Source organism: Drosophila takahashii, chromosome 4 (assembly GCF_030179915.1).
Source record: "Drosophila takahashii strain IR98-3 E-12201 chromosome 4, DtakHiC1v2, whole genome shotgun sequence".
NCBI classification, from domain to species: Eukaryota; Metazoa; Arthropoda; class Insecta; order Diptera; family Drosophilidae; genus Drosophila; species Drosophila takahashii.
The window spans coordinates 1428312-1451296 of record NC_091682.1 but is presented as its reverse complement, the minus strand read 5'-3'; the positions used below and the strand labels follow the sequence as shown (position 1 = coordinate 1451296).

The following is a 22985-nucleotide window of genomic DNA, read 5'->3' as shown; positions in this document are numbered from 1 at the left end:
AGAAGACATTTTTCAAATCGGACCACTCATTAAAAAGTTATACGCAATCAAAAATTATATATCTATCTCCCTCGCACTCCCTTTAGCTGAGTGACGGGTATTAGATAGTCGGGACAACAACCCGACTATAGCGTTCTCTCTTGTTAAGTATTGTATTCGTGCAAAAGTATGTAACAGCTAGAAGGAAGCGTTTCCGACCCCATAAAGTATATATATTCTTGATCAGGGTCACTAGCCAAGTCGATCTAGCCATGTCCGTCTGTCCGTCCGTATGAACGCTGAGATCTCGGGAACTACAAAAGCTAGAAAGTTGGGATTTCCCACACATATTCTTTGGCTTCCTACGCAGCGCAAGTTTATTTCAGCCGAGTGCCACGCCCCCTCTAACGCCCACAATCGCCCACAAAGGATTTTAAAAGGCGTCTGGCGCCTTTTTTTTAAATTTTTTAAATCGGACCATTCGTTAAAAAGTTATGTCCGATCAAATTTTTCTATCTCCATCTCCCTCGCACTTCCTTTAGCTGAGTAACGGGTATCTGATAGTCGGGGCACCCGACTATAGCGTTCTCTCTTGTTTTTTGTCAGAAAGGTACTAGTCCGAGACAAGTTTCTTTTTTACTAGATTTGTATTAATCATTTTTTTGACTAGCACAAATTTTCTAGACCCTGTGTAGTCCAAATGCATTCAGACCAATTCCAGTTGCTTAATTTGTTGTATAACTAGTTGTTTTTCAGACTAGTTCACATTTTTCCTGCAGGGTATTTTTCCGATTTTTCCCATGGAAGATATTAGTTATACTTACCTGCAATAGAAATAAGAGTTTTGGGAAAGTTTCAAGTTATATAAATTAATACTAGTTTGCGGACAGCTAGACAGTCAGAGCTGGAAACTCGACTCGTAATGCTAATCAAGAATTGGAATCGGGTCGGAATTACAAGTATTTTTATACGCTTGCAGAGGGAATATTGATTTCATACAAGGACCCACTTTCAGAGTTGTAGTCGTCTACGGTCTAATGGAATACATTTTCACGTAAACAGCCGAGGAAAAATTGAATATGCCTGCTTGTGAGTCATAGAGATCGTTTCTTCCGACTGCAAGATAAAATTGATTTTGGTCCGTGGATTCTTAGGATTTAAATGTCAATATGTCATTGCTCTTATCTGTGACGAGCTAAAGCTTACGGCAGCTTAGCAATTAGAAAAATAAAAGAAGACAAAACTTTCCAATATATATGTATATCAAAACAAATTTAATTTTCTATTTTTACCTTATGACGTATTTTAAGAATTCGAATGGATTCAAATAAACTCGCCGGAGTTCTTCGTGTTCTAATTTTCTCGATTTGTTACACATTAGTATTTCTGGTTCGACTGAGTTTTACGTCAGCACACTTGATCATTCAAACAAGTTTACCAAGCTTTAGAAACTACAAAAAACGGGGTCGATCGGCTGATCTGGAAGGAAAATACTGCTGATGCTTACTAGAATTAATTTACCTTTATAATTTTGTGGGCAACTTTTATTATTTAAAATAATAGTATTATTTTTTTTTGTTAGGTTGCATGTACATCAGGGTTGGCGAAATTCAAAAATGGAGCCGTAAAAGATTTAAACTAAAGAAAATTAAAACATATTTTAAATTACAAATATTTCTTTACAGGTATTAAAGTTGCTTTTTTATCTTTTCAGTTTTAAGTAAAATTGTCAATAAATAATTATAATTCAACTTTTTAGTTTTAGCCATTCGAACTAGCCAAACATCCATAATGTACATGCATCTTATTTTGCCAACTCTTGAAAAGCTGCATTAATTACATCAATAATATTCAAGTATCGTTGTAAATCACTTTGAATTCAGCATAGAAACCAACATTCTATTTTTCATTCGTGGGAAGCTGTTATAATGGAAACATTACTATTGAGCTTTACAATTATCCCATTATTTCTATGCCTATATATGAGTCTAAATGCTACTTAATCGGTCGGTCATTCATGTAATCCGTTCCGACCACGCTTATGTGGCGAACAGAAAGAATTTGTTACGCTGTTGGCTCCAGTAGTCGTTTTCTCCTGCACACGTTTAAGATTTGGCGTATTTGTGGGTGTTTGAAGTTTTGTGGTTGCCGGATCTGCAAAAAAAAATATTCAAAAAGCACATTAGTCAAACACTCATAAATAAATAAATGTTGGTAAATCAAGAAAGAAGCTTACCTTGCAGCCATCTAACTTGTGTTGCTGGTCCGTAGCCCTTTTGATTTCGAGCAGCAATTCGAAATATAATTGCTGGTTTATTTGAGCAATCCACATGTGCGTTGGACAGTGAAGCGTTGGGCACCGTGCATTGATTTGCCGCACCGACATAGACACGTACAAAAGCCAATTGAGGAGTGGACAAAGCCTTATCCTTGGCAGTTGGTTTTACTGCAAGGTATACTGAATATTCAATTATCTCCTTAGTTTTTTGAGCTGGTGGTGGTTCCCATGTTAGATGAGCGCCCTCCTTGACATCCTTCGAAATCTTAATAGCCGATGGGGCACCCGGAAAGCCTGGTAAACACGTTTTAAAACTCGATATCTTCAGGAAATATACAGAAAAAATATATTATTATAAACATTTTTTTGTTATCATATATATTATTATTTTTACTTCTTTATTCTATCTCAGCCAAAAATGATCGGAATTCATAAATATGTTAAATTAAGTTTAAAACTGAATGAGTGATCGAAAGCAGCAAAGCAGGCAAGCGCTTAAAAGTGGCGCCAACTTGCGGAAAGTGCATTATTTGTTCATAACTTTTTAATAAATTGTCCGATTTTAAGATTTCTTTTATTAGCATTAAAAAACACAACAAAATGGCTTTTTAGCTTTTACAAAATCTGTAAAGATGTGGGCGGCAGGCTTTCTTATAATTCAAGAATATAAATGGTTAATACCAACTTAGCTACAAAAGTTTCCGAGATCTCAGCGCTCACACGGACGGACGGACGTTCAGACGGACAGACGGCCTTGGCTAGATCGACTGGGAAAAATTCGGAAAATTTTCTCGCCGAGTAATCTAATAAGATTACTGGCTTTATCTGACTAAACCTCTAGAATAGGCGCAATGTTCGATATAACTTTTTCGGAAAAGTTTTCCACAGAATTCTGTCTCTCAGTTTTAGGACAACTTTTTCTGACAGAAAGTAAAACCCTAATATGATATTTAAAACTTGGCCATAAGTACACATTGCGGTAATACTATATATTAGCGGGCTCACCCCCGAAATTCGCGAAAAAATTATCCTCGATGGACCGCGACTTCTTAAGAATTTACGTGCGGTCGGCCATGGTTCTCTTGTAATTGAATTTCAAAGTTCACGGGTTTGCTATAAACAACAAGTAAGCTTTTCTAACGTTTGCTATAAAAATCTACATATATGATTTTTTCATTTTCATTTTTTGTTAAAATAAGACTAATTTAAAATTCCAAACATCTGAGTAATTGGTATTATAGGGAACTAGTCCTCACAACTACGTAAAAATGATCCTCGATGGACAGCGATTTCTGAAGAACTCTCATAGCCATGGATCACCACATGTGTATTTATACCCGTTACTCGTAGAGTAAAAGGGTATATTAGATTCGTGCAAAAGTATGTAACAGCTAGAAGGAAGCGTTTTCGACCCCATAAAGTATATATATTCTTGATCAGGGGCACTAGCCGAGTCGATCTAGCCATGTCCGTCTGTATGAACGCTGAGATCTCAGAAACTACAAAAGCTAGAAGGTTGAGATTTCCCACACATATTCTTTGGCTTCCTACGCAGCGCAAGTTTATTTTAGCCGAGCGCCATGCCCCCTCTAACGCCCACAATCGCCCACTAACGATTTTAAAATGGGTCCTGCGCCCACATCCTTAAAGATTTCCGAGAAGTATAAATGCAATTTTGTTGTGTATATTTATACCTATCGAAATGTAGAAGATTTTTCAAATCGGACCATTCATTAAAAAGTTATACGCAATCAAAATTTATATATCTATCTCCCTCGCACTATCCAGTACAGCGTTCGCACTCCCTTTAGCTGAGTGACGGGTATTAGATAGTCGGGACACCAACCCGACTATAGCGTTCTCTCTTGTTTTATCATGATAATCAGAAGAAATTGCGGTCCAAATAGGATTATATATTTTAACCTTTTTTTAGTCTTTTCCACCCAAAACCAAACATAAAGATTGAATTTGTTTTTTCTGAGCGACACAACAACCCTTATTCAGCTAAAACTACTTGTTTAGTACTGAACAAAAAAAACTGCGTCGCGGGATTTTTTCTTAAATTTTTTTTGCTTGCGGCGCAGTCTTTCTTTTACTTTCTTTTTTAAATGCACTACTTTCAAATACTTCCTATTCGGGAATACTTCGGCAGAGAGATTTCTAGGCCATAAAAGGTTATTAAAGAAAAAACCTGGAACTTTACCTCAATGGTGATTCGGAAAAGTGTTCATTAAAACTATTTAAATTATTTTTATAGGAACTCATTTAAAAAATTAAATAATTTTATAGGAACTCATTGAAACGTAATTACTTTGATTAAAAATATGAGAAAAGCACCCTTGTTTTTTATTGCAAACCCGGGAACTTTGAAATTCAATTACAAGAGAACCATGGCCGACCGCCAAGTTCTTTTTGCACGTAAATTCTTAAGAAATCGCGGTCCATCGAGGGTAATATATATAGTATATATATAGTAATAATATATAGTATTACCCACATTGCACATACATAAGTGCACAGGCATCACTAGAATCTGCCTCAACCTTCTAGCTCTTCATATGCACAGACGCACATATTTCATTAAAACCTATCGACACTATTAAAGTTTAGAATTGAAATTGTAATTAACAAGGTATTTATTGTAGAAATATTTTTCCAATATTATTTTAAAATTGGTTAAATGAGTACCGGGTACAAGATATTCGCCCACTTGACAATAGCGATCCTTCTTGTTTTTAAAATTTAAAGTCTTGGCTGCTTTCACATTTTACCTCATCTATTTTCTATTTATAAAGAATCTATACGCGATTTATTACACATCACTATTGAGCAAATAAAAAAGTTTGTAGCAAACGTTTAAAGCATTTATCATCAATTGGTAAGCAATACAGATATTTGGTTAACGAACCTCTCCCCACTCTCCTCGACCACATGTGTTGATAGCACTCAGGCGAAAACGATAAGCCGTTCCAGGATCCAAATTGGTGCGTGGAAATTTGCTGAAATCTGGAAGATTATCCACATCAATACCGTCAAGTAAGGTATCACCTATGCAATTTGAATCAATATAGCTGGTAACTGTGTGCGAAAGATCCTTAAACACGCCTACTGTGTGCCATTTTTGGTTCTCGTTCTGCGACGTGTTTGGCACAGCGACGACCACTGAGGTGGATTGAATCTATAAAATAAACAAATAAAAAAGGAAATATTAAATTCGGGTATGTTTGGGTTGTCTTACTGCTTTACTCTAGGACTAACCAAATTATTATATTTGTAATTTAAATTATAATTTTAAAACCAAAATCACATAAGCTTATTGGTTTTGATCGTTGTACACAATTTTCGTAAAACAATATGAAAATGTGAATAGAATATATTAAAAATAATATAAACGAACAAAATATATGCATAAATCTTGAAAAAAACTCAAAATTTAATTGACTGTTGTTCCTATGATCCCTAAAGGATATAGCGGACGTCTATATAGGCACACGCTTTTACCCTTTTTCTTTATTTATTTGGAAGTATTCATGTTAGTTACATTTATTCTGCACGCAATATTTTTAATTCTTGCAAGTTATATCCGCTTGTTCCTGTGGAAGCAATACTACAAAGAAGTCCGATCGGGGTGCTTTTCTTTTTTTTTTCGATATGCTCAACAAAATGTTTATTGGAGGGTGTTATGTGAAACTCAATTCACTTTCACCCATCTTAAAAAGTTTGCTTTTCAAACTTATATCAGCATTTAGATGAAACAAATTAAAAAGATGTTGTTTACTATAACTAAGAAGACAAAAACTTCTTGCTTCCTTCGGAACTGCTCACGTAATGGGACTAAGAATTATGAGGTAGTAATCTACAACTAAAATAATTTGAGATTTTGGTTCAATTAGTTTCGGACCAAGAAAAAGTCTGGATTTTGAAGACCTGTGTAATTTGCACAAAAGAAAAAAACAAATTTTAGCCTACTTAGTTCACCACTATGTCTATAGTTACTATAAAGTTTGTCGTACATTGGGTTGTTGATTCTCAGCAACGTTGCTACTTCTGGGATGTGCTTCAATGCCCGGTCGTTCCATCAAATCTTTTATTGCGAGGCCAGAGGTCGCCAGTGTTGTGACGTCTGCCGTCGCAGCTTGCAGTACTGCAGCTGAAGCCAAAGCCTCTAACTGTGAGCCATCGACTAGATTAAATATGTATTAATTTAAATATAAAAGTTTTCGCACAAAAACAAACCATTTTGATATTGGGACGTTGGTAACTTCACGGACTCTGGGCCTTGCCTAAACTTTGTATCTTCATCTTGTCCTTTATTAGTAGAGCCGGAAGAGTTCTTGCTAGATTCCGAACTTCCCAGCACTAATACCTCACCAGACTTTATTGTCGTCAGTATGGTGGCTGCTTCAGTCTCCGAAGTTGTGGGCTGATGGCGATCATCTGAAGCTGGTATTGACTTAACCTATAGAATTATTTAATAGTCAGAGAAAAACGAGAGCTGAATAATAATTTCCTTGTACATTTTACGAATTAGAATATTTTAAGGCAGGAGCGTTTCTGTACAGCGAGGTACCCAGGATGCAAAAAAATGTGCAGCAACTTGATTGCTGCAATCAAATTTGCACTTATAAACACAAGTTTTGCTGCAACAAAGAACTTGTAAAATTTGTTTGCAGTAATTTGCAGCAATCATTTATAAAAAATGATGTGAAGCAGGGGTGCTCAAAACTGCCTTATGGCAGTGCAGTTACAAACACAATTAATAGAAAAACACACGCATGCGAGTAACGAGTCACATACAGTCATTAAAAAGACAACAGCACTTTGCATTGTGAGTTGAGGAGAAAAAAAAGCTCAATGGAATTGTGGTTGGCTTGGCTCGTTACGGACAGCGACACAAAGAGGAACTTGCATTGTGCCTAGAAGAGTGTGGTATGTGCCGCTCCGTATGCCAAGTGCCAAAACAAAAACAAATGTGCCCGCGAGCCATAGGACTGAGCACCCCTGATGTGAAGATCCAATTTTGCTACGCAGCGCAACTTTGTTTAAGAACTTAAGCTTTTTATGTGGCAGCGATGTAAGTATGTCCGCGACATACTGATTACACTTCATTTATTTTATATAAATTTATATCATACAGAAGTTTGCAACGAAGTCGTATATAGATTTGTCTGTCCGCTTCGACGCGAACTCAGTTCTAATCTCAGTTTTAAAGTTTTTGTGATGAATCTTTTCCAACGGTCTTCTCGCTATTGCAGGTAGTGAGGGTTAGTAGACTTACATATTCACTTACCTTAGATTCCACCACATCGTTTTCCCTTTCGGATGTCTTGGAAGCTTCTATTTTGTCAGTGCCGACGTTTGCCGCTTCCCTAACGCCCGTTGTGCTGCTCACACCGGAAACATCTTCAACAATATCAACAGGCTGTTCCGTAATTGTGGTAATAGAAGCTCTTGATGGTCCCGTAGTGTCACCTCCAGTAGATATTGACGCAGACACTGATGACGAAGTAGCGTTGTCATCATTATTTTCTTCCTCCTCCGATCCGGGCTCCGCTTGCCCATCAGAAAGTTTTAGCAGATCTCCTGCTCCGTCTAACTGCTCAATTATATCGTCCATTGGATCGGTGTCTTTTATAGTAGCGACTGGGACAGGAGTTTCCGATATGGTCTCCTTCAGGGATTGCGCTGACGCTATGATTTTTGTATTCAGGCTCTTAGTGGCCAAGGTGACGGCACGTGGGCTACCTCCGGCGTTGAAAACAAAGCCTTTTCTCGCATTTATAGTCGTAGTAGGAGCAGGGGAGTTAGCAGAGCTTGTCCCTGGTAGCACCATTACTTTATTTGCTATATTTCCCGAAGCAGCCATACCTGCATTGGCGCTCATAACAGTAACCGCTTTACCTCCAATATACAAGGCCGTTTTCTGGTGGATGGGAGTGCCGCTTGGTTTCTGCCCAACTGACGTTGATGTTTGCACCGATGATATATTCCGCAGCATCTTTACTCCACTCTGGTTGGATATTACAGTTCTTTGTCCGCTTATTGCCTGCAGCGGACTAGCCGTTGTCGACGTTGAGCTGACTATACTAACAATATTGGTCCCTGATGTGGGGCCACCAGCACTAGTCATAACCGTGCTACCCGGAACGGTTCGCATGCTGCCACCAGTGGTTACAATAATGATCTGTTGGTTCCCCAACTGCGCTCCCTGTTTGTTTGTTATGACAAAAGCGGGCTTCCCTCCCATTACGTTAGGCGTTACCTTGCCCATCTGTAAAATGTTTGAATTCTTCATAATCAGTTTACCACTGGCCATTGTATGGGGCGACACCAGCTTTAGAACGTTTCCAGACACAACGGGTTTCTGGAGTTGATTTCCGGCCAATGTCGATCCCTGGAAAAATATATAATATATATATCAAAAATTGTTTCCGCGTTTGCCCTACATAGCATTTTTTGTTCCTATTATTTCTAGTTATCCCCTACCTGTATAACAGTTTAACAAGGAAGGAAGCTAGCCTCGGCAGGTTCAACTTAAACCACGCTTAAACCTTCAGCTTAAACCATGCCTTGCCAGTGAAAGTTATTACAGAAGCCACACAGTGCGTATATTTAAGGAAAATTAAATATGACCGACACTATATAATTCATCACTTTTCATTCCCACATTCCTACTTCTTTAAATAGTACGCCAACTAGATTATCGTGCTTACTTAGCCTAACATACATGAATGTTACTTGCTCACCTGAATTTGAGTAGTCCCAGATGCCAACTGTGGGTTTGCGATTGAAATACCATGAGGGGAAGTTCCTTTTGGTACGTTAAAGTTGACCTTGGGCAGCGTTTGAACAGTCATGCCACCACTGCTGGTCTTAACAAACTGGAGCTGAACGTTTGGAGCGAGTGTAAGAGGCTTTTGGATAAAGTACTGCTTTCCACCGATGGACGTGGTGGTCTGTGCTGTGGGCTGTGATTGTACAGCGGCGCTTGGTAGTGTTTTCAATATATTGACTGCAGTGCTGCTCCCGCCGCTGCTGCCGCCTTGTTGAGCAGAGGCTAGGCGCAATGTATGCGAAGCAGTTACGCTAGGGACAATACGCAATGCGCTGCTTGAGGCTACGGAGCTGAGAACAACGTTCGCTGACATCGCACTTGGCACCCGCATAGCCAGAGAGTCCGCCACACTGGTAGCAACACTCACCGTGGTCGTAGAAGATGATCTTACGGCGGTTACAGCTGGTCGAAACTTCTGCAATATGCTACTAACGGCACCACTATTAGATGCGGTGTTGTTGCCGGCTACCGCGGCAGTACTACTGATTACAGATATTTGAGGCTGCACAGATATGGCTGACGAGGCCATGGAAAGGGAAGCGACGCCCGCTGATGAAGGGGGTTTCCTTTGGACTCGTGATGTCGGCGATGGAGGAGGCGAGACTGACGGTAATAAGTCGTTTACAGATGGTTGAACGTTTGTTTCGGGTTGACTGCAAGCCGCTTGTAACGTATTTTGTTCCAACTTTAGTGCTGTAGATGTTGCTTCGACCCCCAGAGCCAAGGCACTTTCCGAACAATTTTCTGTCGTATTTGTTCCCGAAGCTTCAACAGGCGTTGTTGTCCCTTGCTGCACAATGTTCTGGCCTAACGGCTTCGAGATTGTATTCGGTGGCTGCTCGATTTTCTGGATTTGCAAAACATAGGCGGCTGCAAAAGTAGTCGCAGTCCATGAGAGCTCCAGGGCATGAGTAGAAGCGCGAACTAGGGCAACCTTAACAGCATACAATGGCTTTGAGACCTCCAGATACCACAGGTCCTTGCAGCAAACCTGTACGGAGAAATTTTTTAATTTTGAATTCTTCTTAAACGATTCAAATCTGGTGAGTGTTAATTTAGGAGCATAGAAAAAAATGTTAAAAATTTAAGATACACGCATTTCAAGTCCTCAAGAGCCATATATGATACAATTACACAACTTACATTAATACATTTCTGTATGTTAACTCAAAAATCGTGCTATTCAATTTATATCACGTTTTTAGTGAGTGTTTGTTTGTTGTAATAATAAACGAACAAGAACAAACATCAATCGGAAAATTCTGTTTTTCATTTATTAATAGTATATATGTTCAGCAACAGAATGTCTCACCCTAACCTGGTTGTTCCATGCTTTGCGATAACCATCTCGCCCTGACCAAACGTAGAGACGACTTTGAATACCAACTGCACAGTGGCCAGCACGAGCTCGCGGCACATTTTCCTCTACAGTGTCTAAGGTGACATTGTCCCAAGTCATTGTTTCTGAAAGTAAAAATTACACCTTATTAATTTAGATTACAATTTATAAATGTTAAAACAAGGAATCAAATCGAATCTCATTTCGGTTCCGGTTCCAGTACTGGTCCCATGCCGAATCTGCTTAATCTGTAAACGATTATATTTTAGTGTTGATGGTTTGGTTACGGTTCTGGTACCGATACGTACCGGTTCAGATACAACATATTCAATTAATACTTTATGTGAGTTTTAAAAATAGAAATTCCTTTAATGTAAAAACATGAAAATTATTTTAAATTTTGCAGTTTTAATTTAATTTAATTTTAGTAAGTTTTGGCATTCTTATTACTTCTTTCAAAATAACTTTTCTGTTAAAATATATTTTTTTTATTTTTTTTTTGTAGAAAGGATGGTTTATGCCAAACGCTGTGGAATTTGGCTACGTTTTTTGGGGAAGTTACATTAAAAAACGCTGTAGGACCTATCTACATTGGAATTTCGCTTTTTCTGCTTTTTCACTTTTGGAAAATGTTGTTTTTTGGAAGGGTTACATTCAAAAAACTATTCGTTCGTCACCTTACCCTACACTTCCTTATATTATATATTTAGTTATGTGTCATATTGTTTAACAAATTTACTTACCCAAGTCAAGAACGGCAAGAGTGTTTGTACATTTCCATTCACGCTCAGTCGTCGACTTGGAATCATTTATCACCAACGGAACCCATCCACCAAACACATACATTTTATTCGCAATCATCGTGGAACTGTGCAATGAGCGCGGTAACGGCGCCTGTCCCAAAGTTCTTGGCTTTGACCATGTCATTGAGTCTTGAATGAACAAACATTATAAAAAACCAACAAAATATGGGCCTCTACTAAAGTTACCTGTATCTAACAACCACAAATCTCCCAAACGGCATCCACTCATTCCCCCATAAATCAATAGATTTAAATTTCCGGTATTTTTACTGGCAAACGAGATGCCTGTGTGAGACTCCCGTGGAGGAGGACTATCGCCATATGTTTTGGGTACTATCCACTTTCCATTATGACTGTGAACTCCTCTAGTGTCCAATATATACAAGTCGTTTAAATATCTGAAATAAGGTATAAGGTATCAAAATGTTATCAATTATTTTAATTCATAGAGATGTCAACATACTTTGGAATATTATTTTTCGGGTCGTCCGATTCATTTGCTAGTCCTCCAAACAGAAATATTTTGTCACCAACCATTGTAAAACTGTGACCTAGGCGAGGACACGGCGACAACCCACTGTCCGGTGACTCTGGGTACATTTTCCTCCACTCCCATTTAGTGGCCTGTAGCTCGTAGAGCTCATTTGAATATTTTCCGTATTCGATCATTCCACCGAACACAAACATGCGAGTGCCCTCTACAACAAATCCATATGCAGCGCATCCGTTCGGTACATCTCCCTTAAGTACGGGCACATACCATTGATTTGTAACTACAAATAAATAAAACAAGAAAGTGCGATAGTCAGAATTCCAACTTCATTCCAACTTTATTTTTGTAAAAGCCAGCTTTAAAAAAAAGTTATTTTTTCACCACAAAAATCAACCAACAAATAAGCAAGTTTCTTTATTACACAGAAACTTTTGGCGTTAAAAAAACTGTATTTATCACAAACAAAAATTCAATTAGAATTCGTGTACAATTATTAATCTCTTCCCTTATATTGAATTTTTTAAATTGAAAACAAGAGAAAACGCTATAGTCGGGTGCCCCGACTATCAGATACCCGTTACTCAGCTAAAGGGAGTGCGAAGGAGTTGGGGATAAAAACTTTGATCCGCCGTAACTTTTTAACGAATGGTCCGATTTAAAAAATTTCTTCTACATTTCGATAGGTATTGATAAACACAACAAAACTGCAGTTTTACTTTTCCAAAATATTGACAGACAGACAGACGGACATGGCTAGATCGACTCAGCTAGTGATCCTGATCAAGAATATATATACTTTATAGGGTCGGAAATGCTTCTTTCTAGCTGTTACATACTTTTGCACGAATAGAACATACCCTTAACGGGTATAATGATATCTAAATATAACGGTTAAATAATCTGGGGTATTTGGTGTGGAATTATTTATTTTTACTTACAGAAATTATTCCTGCCAGATTCATCAACTAAATCAAAGTCAATTAAAAACAAGAAAGGAAGTTAACTTCGGCCCGCCGAAGCTTATGTACCCTTGCAGGTAAAATAAATACCAGGGATTCCAGATATATTATTGTCAAAAATTAAAACGCCTACTTTCTACAAAGTAACAATTTTTTTCCTAATGTTTTTTGGAATATTTATATGGGAGTTATTAGATAAAGTGATCCGATCCAGCTCGTTCCGACATATGTACTACCTATGCAATAGAAAGAAGACTTTGGGGAAAGTTTCATCGCGACAGCTTTAAAACTGAGAGACTAGATCGCATAGAAACGGACAGACGGACATGGCTAGATGGACTCGGCTATTGCTGCTGATCGAGTATATATATAATATATAACATAAATTTTGAAGTCCCAGCAAAACCAACTGAATTATAAACATAAATGTTATTTTCATCGCAATAATTGATTGGAAGTAGAAAATAGTGAACAAGTGCCACAATTTAATTACCAGTGTTATAGACGTGCAGTTCATCAACAATTCCTTCGTTTCCGCCGCCGAAGACGACCATGAGCTCTTTGATATTTATCGCGCGGTGTCCATGTCTAGGTCGCGGTTGTGGTCCTGTGGGGTTAAGAACCCGCTTCCATCGAAACCCGGACAAGTTGCTGGCCACGTGGTGGTCAACACTGTCCTCCACATCCATGGAAACTCGACCAGGACAGTTATGATCTTCGGCCTGAAGGACATGCTCTGTATTCAGATCATCAGAAGCCGAAGAAATTGCTGGGCCCACGAATTCTGAACATTCCATATTATGGTCAAAAATGTAATAGTATCAACAATATAGAAAATGTATTATTGCAGACGGCAACAAGTTAAGGATGCATTCTTTCCGCAACGCCAAACAGCCAAATTCACCTGCAAATTGAAAAATTTTTACAAGTTTTAAAATAACATTCGAAGCTTATGAAACGCTGGGATTCTCGTTTTCTGAAATTGTAGGCTTCTCTCGCAAATACCAGATTTTTACTGGGGTGGCCGGCAAAGTTGATCTATTGATAACATTGATACAAACATTTCAAAGATCGTAGGTGCAAAATTTATTTTGCCATCTGGAACAGTGTAAAATACTACAGTTGTGTATACTACTGTGCGATTCCTTCCAAATGCAAAATACCAAAAACATGGAATACTCTATACACTCCACAATTTACTTTCACCTGGCAATGCCGGGGATGGACGCTTCACCATGGAGCACCAGGTCTCATATTTTATGCGGAAACTCATGACCACCACCGTTTTTTACCAAAATGTTCTGACACCCAAACGGTCTCTGCTTCTTATGCACACTTTTACGCCTTACCAACTGTTTATTATTAGTGTATAACCGCGATTCGCTGCTAGAATTCACAAATCAAAAGCCGAACACCACACACGCACGTACAAAAATCAGAGGTGGAAGTCGCCCGACAGCTTGCAAAAATATCGCTATTTATTTTTATTGAAGAAATATTTTTATTTTTCCGCATCCCTGGTGGTACCACTTGGTTTGTGACTTGGCTAATTCCGCATGAAACCTAAACGGCAGTTACGTCATGCAACATTACGTAGGGAAACCACGTAACGAAATCAGGTGGGTGTCGCCCGACAGGGGTATCGATATTATTTTAATTAAATTATTATTTAAATAATCAGGGGATTCCCTACATTTTGGACAGCTGTTAATCAGCTGTTCCATACAAAGTCAAGTTTCAGAAATTTCAGCAATTCAACAGCCACGAGGAATCGTTGAAAACCAGAGTTGTCCCCTTTTTTATTAAAAGTCATGGCAACTCTGTAAGATTTTAGAATCACTAGTACGCAATATTTATTTAAAAATCAACTTAAGAGCATATTGGTGGTTCTTTTTACCTTGGTAAGAATTTTAGACAGCAACTAGAAATTTCCGTGAAACTTTTCAACAAATTACCATTTTGGGTCGTTCCCTTAATTGGTGATATTTTCTGTTGAATTTTCAACAATTCAGCAATTTAACAGTTTAGGGAATACCCTGAATATTTTTATCCTTTTCTAGTGATACCAATTGGTTTGTGACTTGGTTATTTCCAGCCCTTTTCTATCTTCCTTACGTTAAAGGAAAACCGACCGTAACGAAACGTGAATATAGAATCGCCCAGAATAATAGGCTGTTTTCACAGCACATTCAGCACTTTTAATAATATTAGTTACTAGCAGCGTCGGTAGCCCGCAGCTTCGACTGCGGGAATTAAAATGGAAAATTAAGCATACCTTTATATTTGCTACTTGTTTTAAATTTCAAAAATTTGCTGTTTTTAGCCTATAAGCCGAAAAAAGGTTTTATTATAACTTTTATGCTTAATTTCCGCTAACACAACAATGTATTTTCCTATGCCAACTACTAAAAAATTGCCAAAAACTTCCTAAAATTCTTATTGCTTGCGTAAGTTTGCAAGAAACAGAAACAAACAAATTATTTTTTTGACACAAATCCTTACACTATTTTGTCAAAACATATTTAGGGTATTCAATTGCGTTGCAAACGTTGTAAAGTGTAAAAGTGTAAGGCAGTTCCAACAACAATTTCTATACAAAATAGTTTTCAAGACCTACAACACCCCAGCCTATGTATACAAATCGTTTGTGCTTGTGTAGAAATAATGGTTTAAAATAGAGGTACTACAAAAATACTAAAAAGTTGGGTTTGAGTCTATGGTGATGTCAACATACAAGCCGATTGAGGCTTAAGAATTCGCGTGTAGATTTTGTCGATCAACTTTAGGCGTCCAATGTTTTTTATTTGGTAAATGCCATTGGTAAACGATGCTAATATATGCATCCATATGCTAAATAATTCGCGGCTTTCTGTTTTTTGGATATTTAATCGAGGGCTTAGATAAGACAGTAAGGAAGTGACATTCTTGACCAAGGCTACCCAACATGCCGAAGATCTCACGGTTTAAAAAAATTGTTTGTGAAACCAGAAAACAATGCCTACAATACAAGTAATGAAGTAATGTCCGTCCTCAGCCATTTAACGCCTGTGGGCCATTTTTATGTTATTTTAGGCAAAGCCTCCCTTGGAACTTTTTTCCTCAAAAATCATCAAGCTATACCAAACCAAAAAAGTTAGCCTTTTCTTGTACGTCAATATCATGCAACGATTTTTAAAAATGGGGGGTTCACAATTTTGGTCTGGTAAACTTACAAATGTTACACTTTTGCAAAGGAATTGAATAAGCTAATTGTTTAAATACAGCATGTCATACTGGGTTAAGCATTTAATTAAATTCTAAATCGATTAGCGTGTAAGGGCTAGTACTCAACCCAACAAAAAGTCGTCCAAAACAAAAAACTTCATATGAAATAAAATTTCTTGACATTGTTTTCATATGAATTTTTTTGTTTTGCCCTAAGTCTAGAAAACAAACTCGTTTTCCTTAAAAAATAGAACAAATAATTGCTTAAAGATATACATAGCTCTCCAACAACCAATAAGATAATTTTTTTAATAAAATAGGTAACGAAAAGGTAAGTAAAAACCAAATAAAACAAAAAGACCTCCTAACGAGGTAGAAAAATAGTGACGATCGCACCATCAGCATACAAAAGATTTGATATCACATTTTATGACGAAAAAATGCTTGTACATTCGACTCAACCAATATTATTTATAAAATATTCTCATTAGGTCCGCTTCTGTAAAATATTTAAGAATCTCGTCTTTAAAAGCATATTCTATTGCAGCGTGCCGAATGAGAATATTTTATAAAGAATATTTGTTAGAAAAAATGTAGACTGTAAAAATCAGATTAATAGGATTTCGGCAAGTCTACCAATATTTTAAATTTAACGTTTAAGCCTAGTACTCAGTTCGGCTAAGAGTTTTACTAGTCGAAAAATATTAATCTTTTAGTGTGACCGAAGTTTTCGGAGTTCATCCGCAATGCATGTAGCACGGTCTTACTCTTAGCAAACAAATTAACTGGCGCCAACTTTAAAATATTACAAAACGTTGAGCCGACCTGGGTCGCAAGCTTTAAATTCGCTATTGGAATGGCAATATGTATTGCAGCAACTCCTACAGGCAGTTTTCCATTGGTTTTTGTGGTTTTCCTTCCATTTATATGTTATTGGCACACCGATTCTGCACAAACACAGCCAAAGATTACATTTTTTATTCTTTGGGCCGCGGCTAAAGGCGTTCATCGGAATTCATCCGCTAAATCTAGTATTTTTTTGGTATTTCCTTACTGTTTCCTTAGCTCAACTGAGTACCGAGGTGGAAAAAAGTCCCCGGCTAAAGGCGTTAGCTACCTATTTGCCTCTCGCTTACTCCTATGCTTAGCTAGCAGTTTTCGTCGTACTGAGTACTAGGCTAAAGCCTAAGAGTTTTACTAGTCGAAAAATATTAATCTTCTGGTGTGGCCGAAGTTTTCGGAGTTCATCCGCAATGCATGTAGCATGGTCTTACTCTCAGCAAACAAATTAGCTGGCGCCAATTTTAAAATATTACAAAACGTTGAGCCGACCTGGGTCGCAAGCTTTAAATTCGCTGTTGGAATGGCGATATGTATTGCAGCAACTCCTACAGGCAGTTTTCCATTGGTTTTTGTGGTTTTCCTTCTATTTAAATTGTTATTGGCACACCGCTTTTGCACAAACACAGCCAAAAGCCTAGTACTCAGTACGACGAAAACTGCTAGCTAAGCATAGGAGTAAGCGAGAGGCAAATAGGTAGCTAAAGCCCTTAGCCGGGGACTTTTTCCCACCTCGGTACTCAGTTGAGCTAAGGAAATAGTAAGAAAATACCACTAAAATACTAGATTTAGCGGATGAATTCTGATGAACGCCTTTAGCCGCGGCCCAAAGAATAAAAAATTTGATCTTTGGCTGTGTTTGTGCAGAAGCGGTGTGCCAATAACATATTATAAATAGAATGAAAACCCCAAAAACCAATGGAAAACTGCCTGTAGGAGTTGCAGCAATACATATCCTCATTCCAACAGCAAATTTAAAGCTTGCGACCTAGGTCGGCTAATCATTTTGTAATATTTCAAAATTGGCGCCAGTTAATTTGCTTGCTGAGAGTAAGACCATTCTACATGCATTGCGGATGAACTCCGAAAACTTCGGTCACCCTAAAATATTAATATTTTTCGACTAGTAAAACTCTTAGCCGAACTGAGTACTAGGCTAAAGATCAAATTTTTTATTCTTTGGGCCGCGGCTAAAGGCGTTCATCGGAATTCATCCGCTAAATCTAGTATTTTTTTGGTATTTCCTTATTGTTTCCTTAGCTCAACTGAGTACCGCCGTGGAAAAAAGTCCCAGCTAAAGGCCTTAGCTACCTATTTGCCTCTCGCTTACTCCTATGCTTAGCTAGCAGTTTTCGTCGTACTGAGTACTAGGCTTTTACCTAAAAAAAAAGGCGCAAAGAAAAGATTTGCGATATAATCGATTTTTTAACCGCGCATTTTAAATGTGGTATTTTCATTTTCCCCTTGCGCGGTCATACTTAAAGTGCGACAGCAGGGCATACATACATACGTCTCATTAGGCATGGCCAATGATTTGAAAATATTAGGGACTTGGTTTTTTGTTCTAATTTGTACCTCACACGCGGCTCCTAGTTATTTTAGTAATTAATGTGATTTTTTTTAGATTTTTATGTCAATCCGTTCTGGGTGAAATTTGCAACTGAACGTTTTTTGGAGGTCAAATTTTATAGGAGCTTAGATTATTCGGACGTTTCACAGAAATCTGGTTCAACCAAAGACGGTTTGCTTAGTACATTGATGTACGTAAGAATTCAATAGGCCAATCGCTCGGCCCCTGACGACGTCTTTGTCTTATAATCTGCCTGCACTCGACGTTAGCAAAGACAAATTTCAGCGGTCCGTTATTCTGTCGTTATTCTCAGCTGGAAACGAAAATTTCTGCGACGCAGTGAAATGTGATTTGAGTATTATTTGTACTCAGAAAAAAAAAATTAATTTCGTTTTATAAACTAAAATTACATTTACTTTAAAAACACGTTTAACTTATTAAGATTGTTATTTAACTGTATTTTATAATGGTCCATTTTGTATAGGTTAATTTGGTCCACTAATATTATTTAAAGTTCTAAAGTAGTATAATATTTGTATCATTAAAATCATGTTGTGCTTTTAGTCAATAAGGGGCTGTCCATATATTACGTAATCACCTAGGGGGGGAGGGGGTCATTGAAATGATTATGTTTGATTACATGGGGAGGGGGGGGGATCTTGCACAATGATTACGTAATCATTTTATATAAATTTTTTTATTTAAAGAATTTATTTTAAAACTTTTTTCCTTTAATTATATCTACAAACTTAGATAGGAAAGCAGAGAAAAAATTTAGTGGCTGGGCGGCGAAAAAGAAAATGTTTAGTGGTTCAATCACACGAAGGACGCGAAGACCTGGAATGGCTTGACGAAGAGTATGTTGGAGATAATTTCAGTGTAGACGAACCGAATGTGTCATACCAAACTCCATTTATAAACAATATATAAGATTGGGTTGCAAAAAAAAAAAAATTTTATTCTTGGGATTACGTAATCATTGGGGGGGGTTGTTTATTGAATGATTACGTTTGATCATTAGGGGGGGGAGGGGGTCAAAAATCACCAAAAACGTGATTACGTAATATATGGACAGCCCCTAAGAAGGTTGAAACAAAATAAAACGAGTAGAGGAATAGTGGTAAAGGAATACCATGACTTGGTGTTTTTTGACTGTCATGCGAGCGAAACAACGGGCTTATCGAGTTTTATGGAAAACTGTCGTAAAATTACGTACTCCTAATCCTTTTGCAGAATAATACAATAAATAGATTAATATAATAGTTAAAAAACATATCTGAACATTTATAACACATCCTATAACGAGTATGCATACATATTGCTGACTGCGGGAGAGCCTAACCCCGCTCGTACTACGCCCCTGTCTAGCCAACATTAAAGTGCAAATTTGTAAACAAACCCAAATTTATGCTGTTTTTGGTAAATTATTGCATCTTTGGAACTTTATAGGAGTACATAGTACACTTTTAATTAATAGTAGTTATTATTTACGATATCAGAACATATTTTGACACTTTGCTGCAAACATTGATGTTTTCGTACGCACAACAGCTCACAACAAACTTTACGGATGGTGGATGAGACCCTATAAAACTGAAATATCAGTATGTGTGCCAGTGGAACCCATCTATTACATCAATTCAATTGTTAGCATACCATCTCTAACGCCGTAAAAATCGAGACGTCAACGCTCTTCCCATACCATCTCTAGCCCCGCAGAAATCGAGATGGCAACGCTGCCGGCAGACGGTATTATTGCCTATCGATATTATTCAAAAATGAAATAATACTGGTATTTTGATCATATATCGACGAATACGGCAACGAAATTCAATTTAATTTTAATATATAGAGAAATGGAAGACGGCTTAAGGTTGAGGCTGTAAGCCACTTAGGAACTAATAGAACAGAAAAAGCACAAGTTTATGAAAAAATATATTTTCTTCAAATTTATTTAAAATTGCATTGGATGGAATTTCTTCAGGTCGTTACTTTTTAAAACGACGTTTCTTCTTCTTTATCATTTTCAAACATAAATTTAAATATAAGAGTGACCAACGTGTGGAGTTTTTTCTCAGTACATTAACACTCAAAACCAACTAAAACAAGAAAGGAAGTTATCTTCGGCCAGCCGAAGTTTATATACACTTGCAGGTATACCTACTTAAAATGTTGTTTTTACATTGTCAAAAATTAAAACGCCTACTTTCTACAACGTTACAATAGTTTTTCTATTATTTTTTTGATTATTCCTATGGCAGCTATAAGATATAGTGGTCCGATCCGGCTGGATCCGACATATGTACTACCTGCAATAGAAAGAAGACTTTTGGGAAAGTTTCCTCGCGATAGCTTTAAAACTGAGGGACTAGTTCGCATAGAAACGGACAGACGGACAGACTGACAGACGGACAGACGGACATGGCTAGATGGACTCGGCTATTGATGCTGATCAAGAATATATATATACTTTATGTGGTCGGAAACGTCTCCTTCACTGCGTTGCAAACATCTGACTGAAATTATAATACCCTCTGCAAGGGTATAAAAATTTAATTGGTAACATCTGCCTGAAGAAACACTACGATAATGTTCAGTTTTCCCAGATCAGGGGTTTCCTACAAAATGTGAAGAATATAAAAAAATACAGCACAGATTTTTCTACAACGTCATATTGAGATACTTAACAGAATCGACTGTTTGCTTTTTAAGGGGGAAAGCTAAATTTCAACTATTGTTTGTCTACGGACACGACATTTGAACTAAATAACAAATGAACAGATTTATGCCTTATGCATGCGGTATTCACAAATTTTCTTTGCGTGTACAAAATGTTTATGCTGCTTATCGCACAGGTAGATGGACGCCGCAGTGCTAACGTAATACAGTCAAACAAGTGATAAGATGATAACTGCGGTAATCAAGACAAACAGCTGGACGCTATCTGTCAGATAATTTTCAGAGCCCACATCTTCTACAAATAGCGCTGTCGTCCAGCCGATGCCGCAGTCCGTTGTGTTCCGAGTCCGAAGCGGTCAGTAGTTCTCCGAAAAAATCAAGGTGAAGCATAAGAATACCGGTGCGCCAAAAAAACAATTATTTGTCATTTGGGTAGTGCACTGTGAATATATCGTGTAATGTAATGTAAACACAAATGCCTAGTGATACCCATCGGCTTGTGACTTGGTTAATTCCCACATTGAATAGAGGGCGCTGCTGTTACAAAAATACCGCGACTCATTTTTATTCAAAAAATATTTTAACATCTAGCACATAAAACACGACATAAATTACCCTTACGTATAATGACACTCACGTTTTGACGGCGTTGCCCACAATTGGTTTGTGACTTGGTTAATAGAATAGAGGGCGCTTGTTTTACCACCAAAATATCGCGACTCATTTTTACCAAAAGATTTTATTTGTTTCGCATTTCGCATCTCTAGCTCGAAAATAAAAGGCGTCGGAGTGTGTCAGAATTTAGATTAAATATTTAGCTACATTCGCGGCGTTTTTACTTGAGTCGTACAATTAAAGCCACCGCTAATTGTGTATGTATGCACCAAGGAAGCTACGAGTTAAATAACGTTCTAAGCAACTTAATTCGGTCAGGTCAGGAAACTGGTGTGATATCATGCTCTTGGGCATATCCAATTATATACAGACTCTCGATTCATCCGTCTGGATTTGTTTTTTTAGAGATTGACTGATATCACCGAAGGTAGTCAGAATCAATATATTAGTGTGTATAAGTATAATGCTCTTGCTTGAAGGTTCCGTTCCTCTACGAATGTATGTGCATATATCTTATTCCATTGCCAATGTGGCCAATACAAGTGCAAATATTTATGTAGCTCATGTCATGACGTATGACGTAAGATTCCTGATTGTGGAGCGTTGATAGAAGTGACATACCATACCTGATTCTTTTGGAAATCTGGATCCTATAGTTCGCGTTCGCTTAAAAGCATTAAAACTATTGTTCAATAGTTGACTTGAAAACTGTTTTTGTTACAAGGCGTGGTATAATGTATACAAGAAAAACTGAACCTTCATATGTGTGTACTTATACATACCTATATATGTACACTCTAAGTATGTAAATGTGTATGTAGGAGAAAGAATGGTGGACCTCGCATGTAATGTTCGCAAGAATTTCTGCCGTCCAAATATGATATCCCCTTTGCTCGAATCAAACTCAAATACATTCAAAATTATGCACCAGTAGATGTTCTTACAGACGTATAAATGCGTGTATATCTATTTATGGAAGACGTTCATACCTCATCACTTTGATAAAAGTTCAGAACTTTCACAGCTGTGTTCATAAAAATAGTACTTGCACTTTAAATAGTTAAGAAAGAAGCGAATTGCGTTTTATTTTGAGTTTTATAAAATAAAACTCACACCTAATCGTTATCGATGATTTTTATTTATTTTTTATCTATCAATAACGATTATTGCGTGAGTTTTACAATAAAACTCAATAAATTATTTTTACCATTGATTTTCAAAAATAAAACTCACAAAATAAAAATCATGGGAGATTTGCATAACTTGACCAATTTGGAACTCAATGGTGTTCTTGACTTTTTGTAGCACTTTTCTAAGTGGATGACTTTTTAGGTCAGGAAAATTTTAAATAACTGTTATTTTCGATCCCTGGTTTCAACATGTTCGAATTT

At 37.4% G+C, this 22985-nt stretch overlaps 2 protein-coding genes across 14 annotated transcripts in view; one reads left to right on the top strand and one right to left on the bottom strand.

The window, feature by feature from the left end:
• Positions 1–1495: 1495 nt before the first annotated feature.
• Hcf (Host cell factor) overlaps positions 1496–22985 on the bottom strand; it is a 30504-nt gene continuing 9014 nt past the window's right edge. The window contains exons 1-13 of one of the 3 annotated variants that reach the window (XM_017154393.3): positions 14036–14183; positions 13180–13590; positions 11698–12007; positions 11421–11632; positions 11175–11363; positions 10405–10556; positions 9004–10083; positions 7548–8651; positions 6494–6716; positions 6271–6440; positions 5166–5435; positions 2216–2579; positions 1496–2133 (exon numbers count right to left, since the gene is read on the bottom strand). In XM_017154393.3, the coding sequence (XP_017009882.2) occupies positions 1991–2133; positions 2216–2579; positions 5166–5435; positions 6271–6440; positions 6494–6716; positions 7548–8651; positions 9004–10083; positions 10405–10556; positions 11175–11363; positions 11421–11632; positions 11698–12007; positions 13180–13483 (4521 nt within the window). In that variant the 5' untranslated portion in view covers positions 13484–13590; positions 14036–14183 and the 3' untranslated portion in view covers positions 1496–1990. Of the gene's footprint in view, positions 2134–2215; positions 2580–5165; positions 5436–6270; positions 6441–6493; positions 6717–7547; positions 8652–9003; positions 10084–10404; positions 10557–11174; positions 11364–11420; positions 11633–11697; positions 12008–13179; positions 13591–14035; positions 14184–22985 lie in introns of those variants that run through there. The other 2 variants (XM_017154394.3, XM_070218079.1) reach the window with 2 other exon arrangements.
• PMCA (plasma membrane calcium-transporting ATPase 3) overlaps positions 21319–22985 on the top strand; it is a 63778-nt gene continuing 62111 nt past the window's right edge. For 6 of the 11 annotated variants that reach the window (XM_017154387.3, XM_017154391.3, XM_017154386.3 and 3 more), the window contains exon 1: positions 21695–21851. The gene's annotated coding sequence lies outside the window, so the exon portion shown is untranslated. Of the gene's footprint in view, positions 21361–21694; positions 21852–22002; positions 22022–22985 lie in introns of those variants that run through there. The other 5 variants (XM_070218082.1, XM_017154382.3, XM_017154392.2 and 2 more) reach the window with 3 other exon arrangements.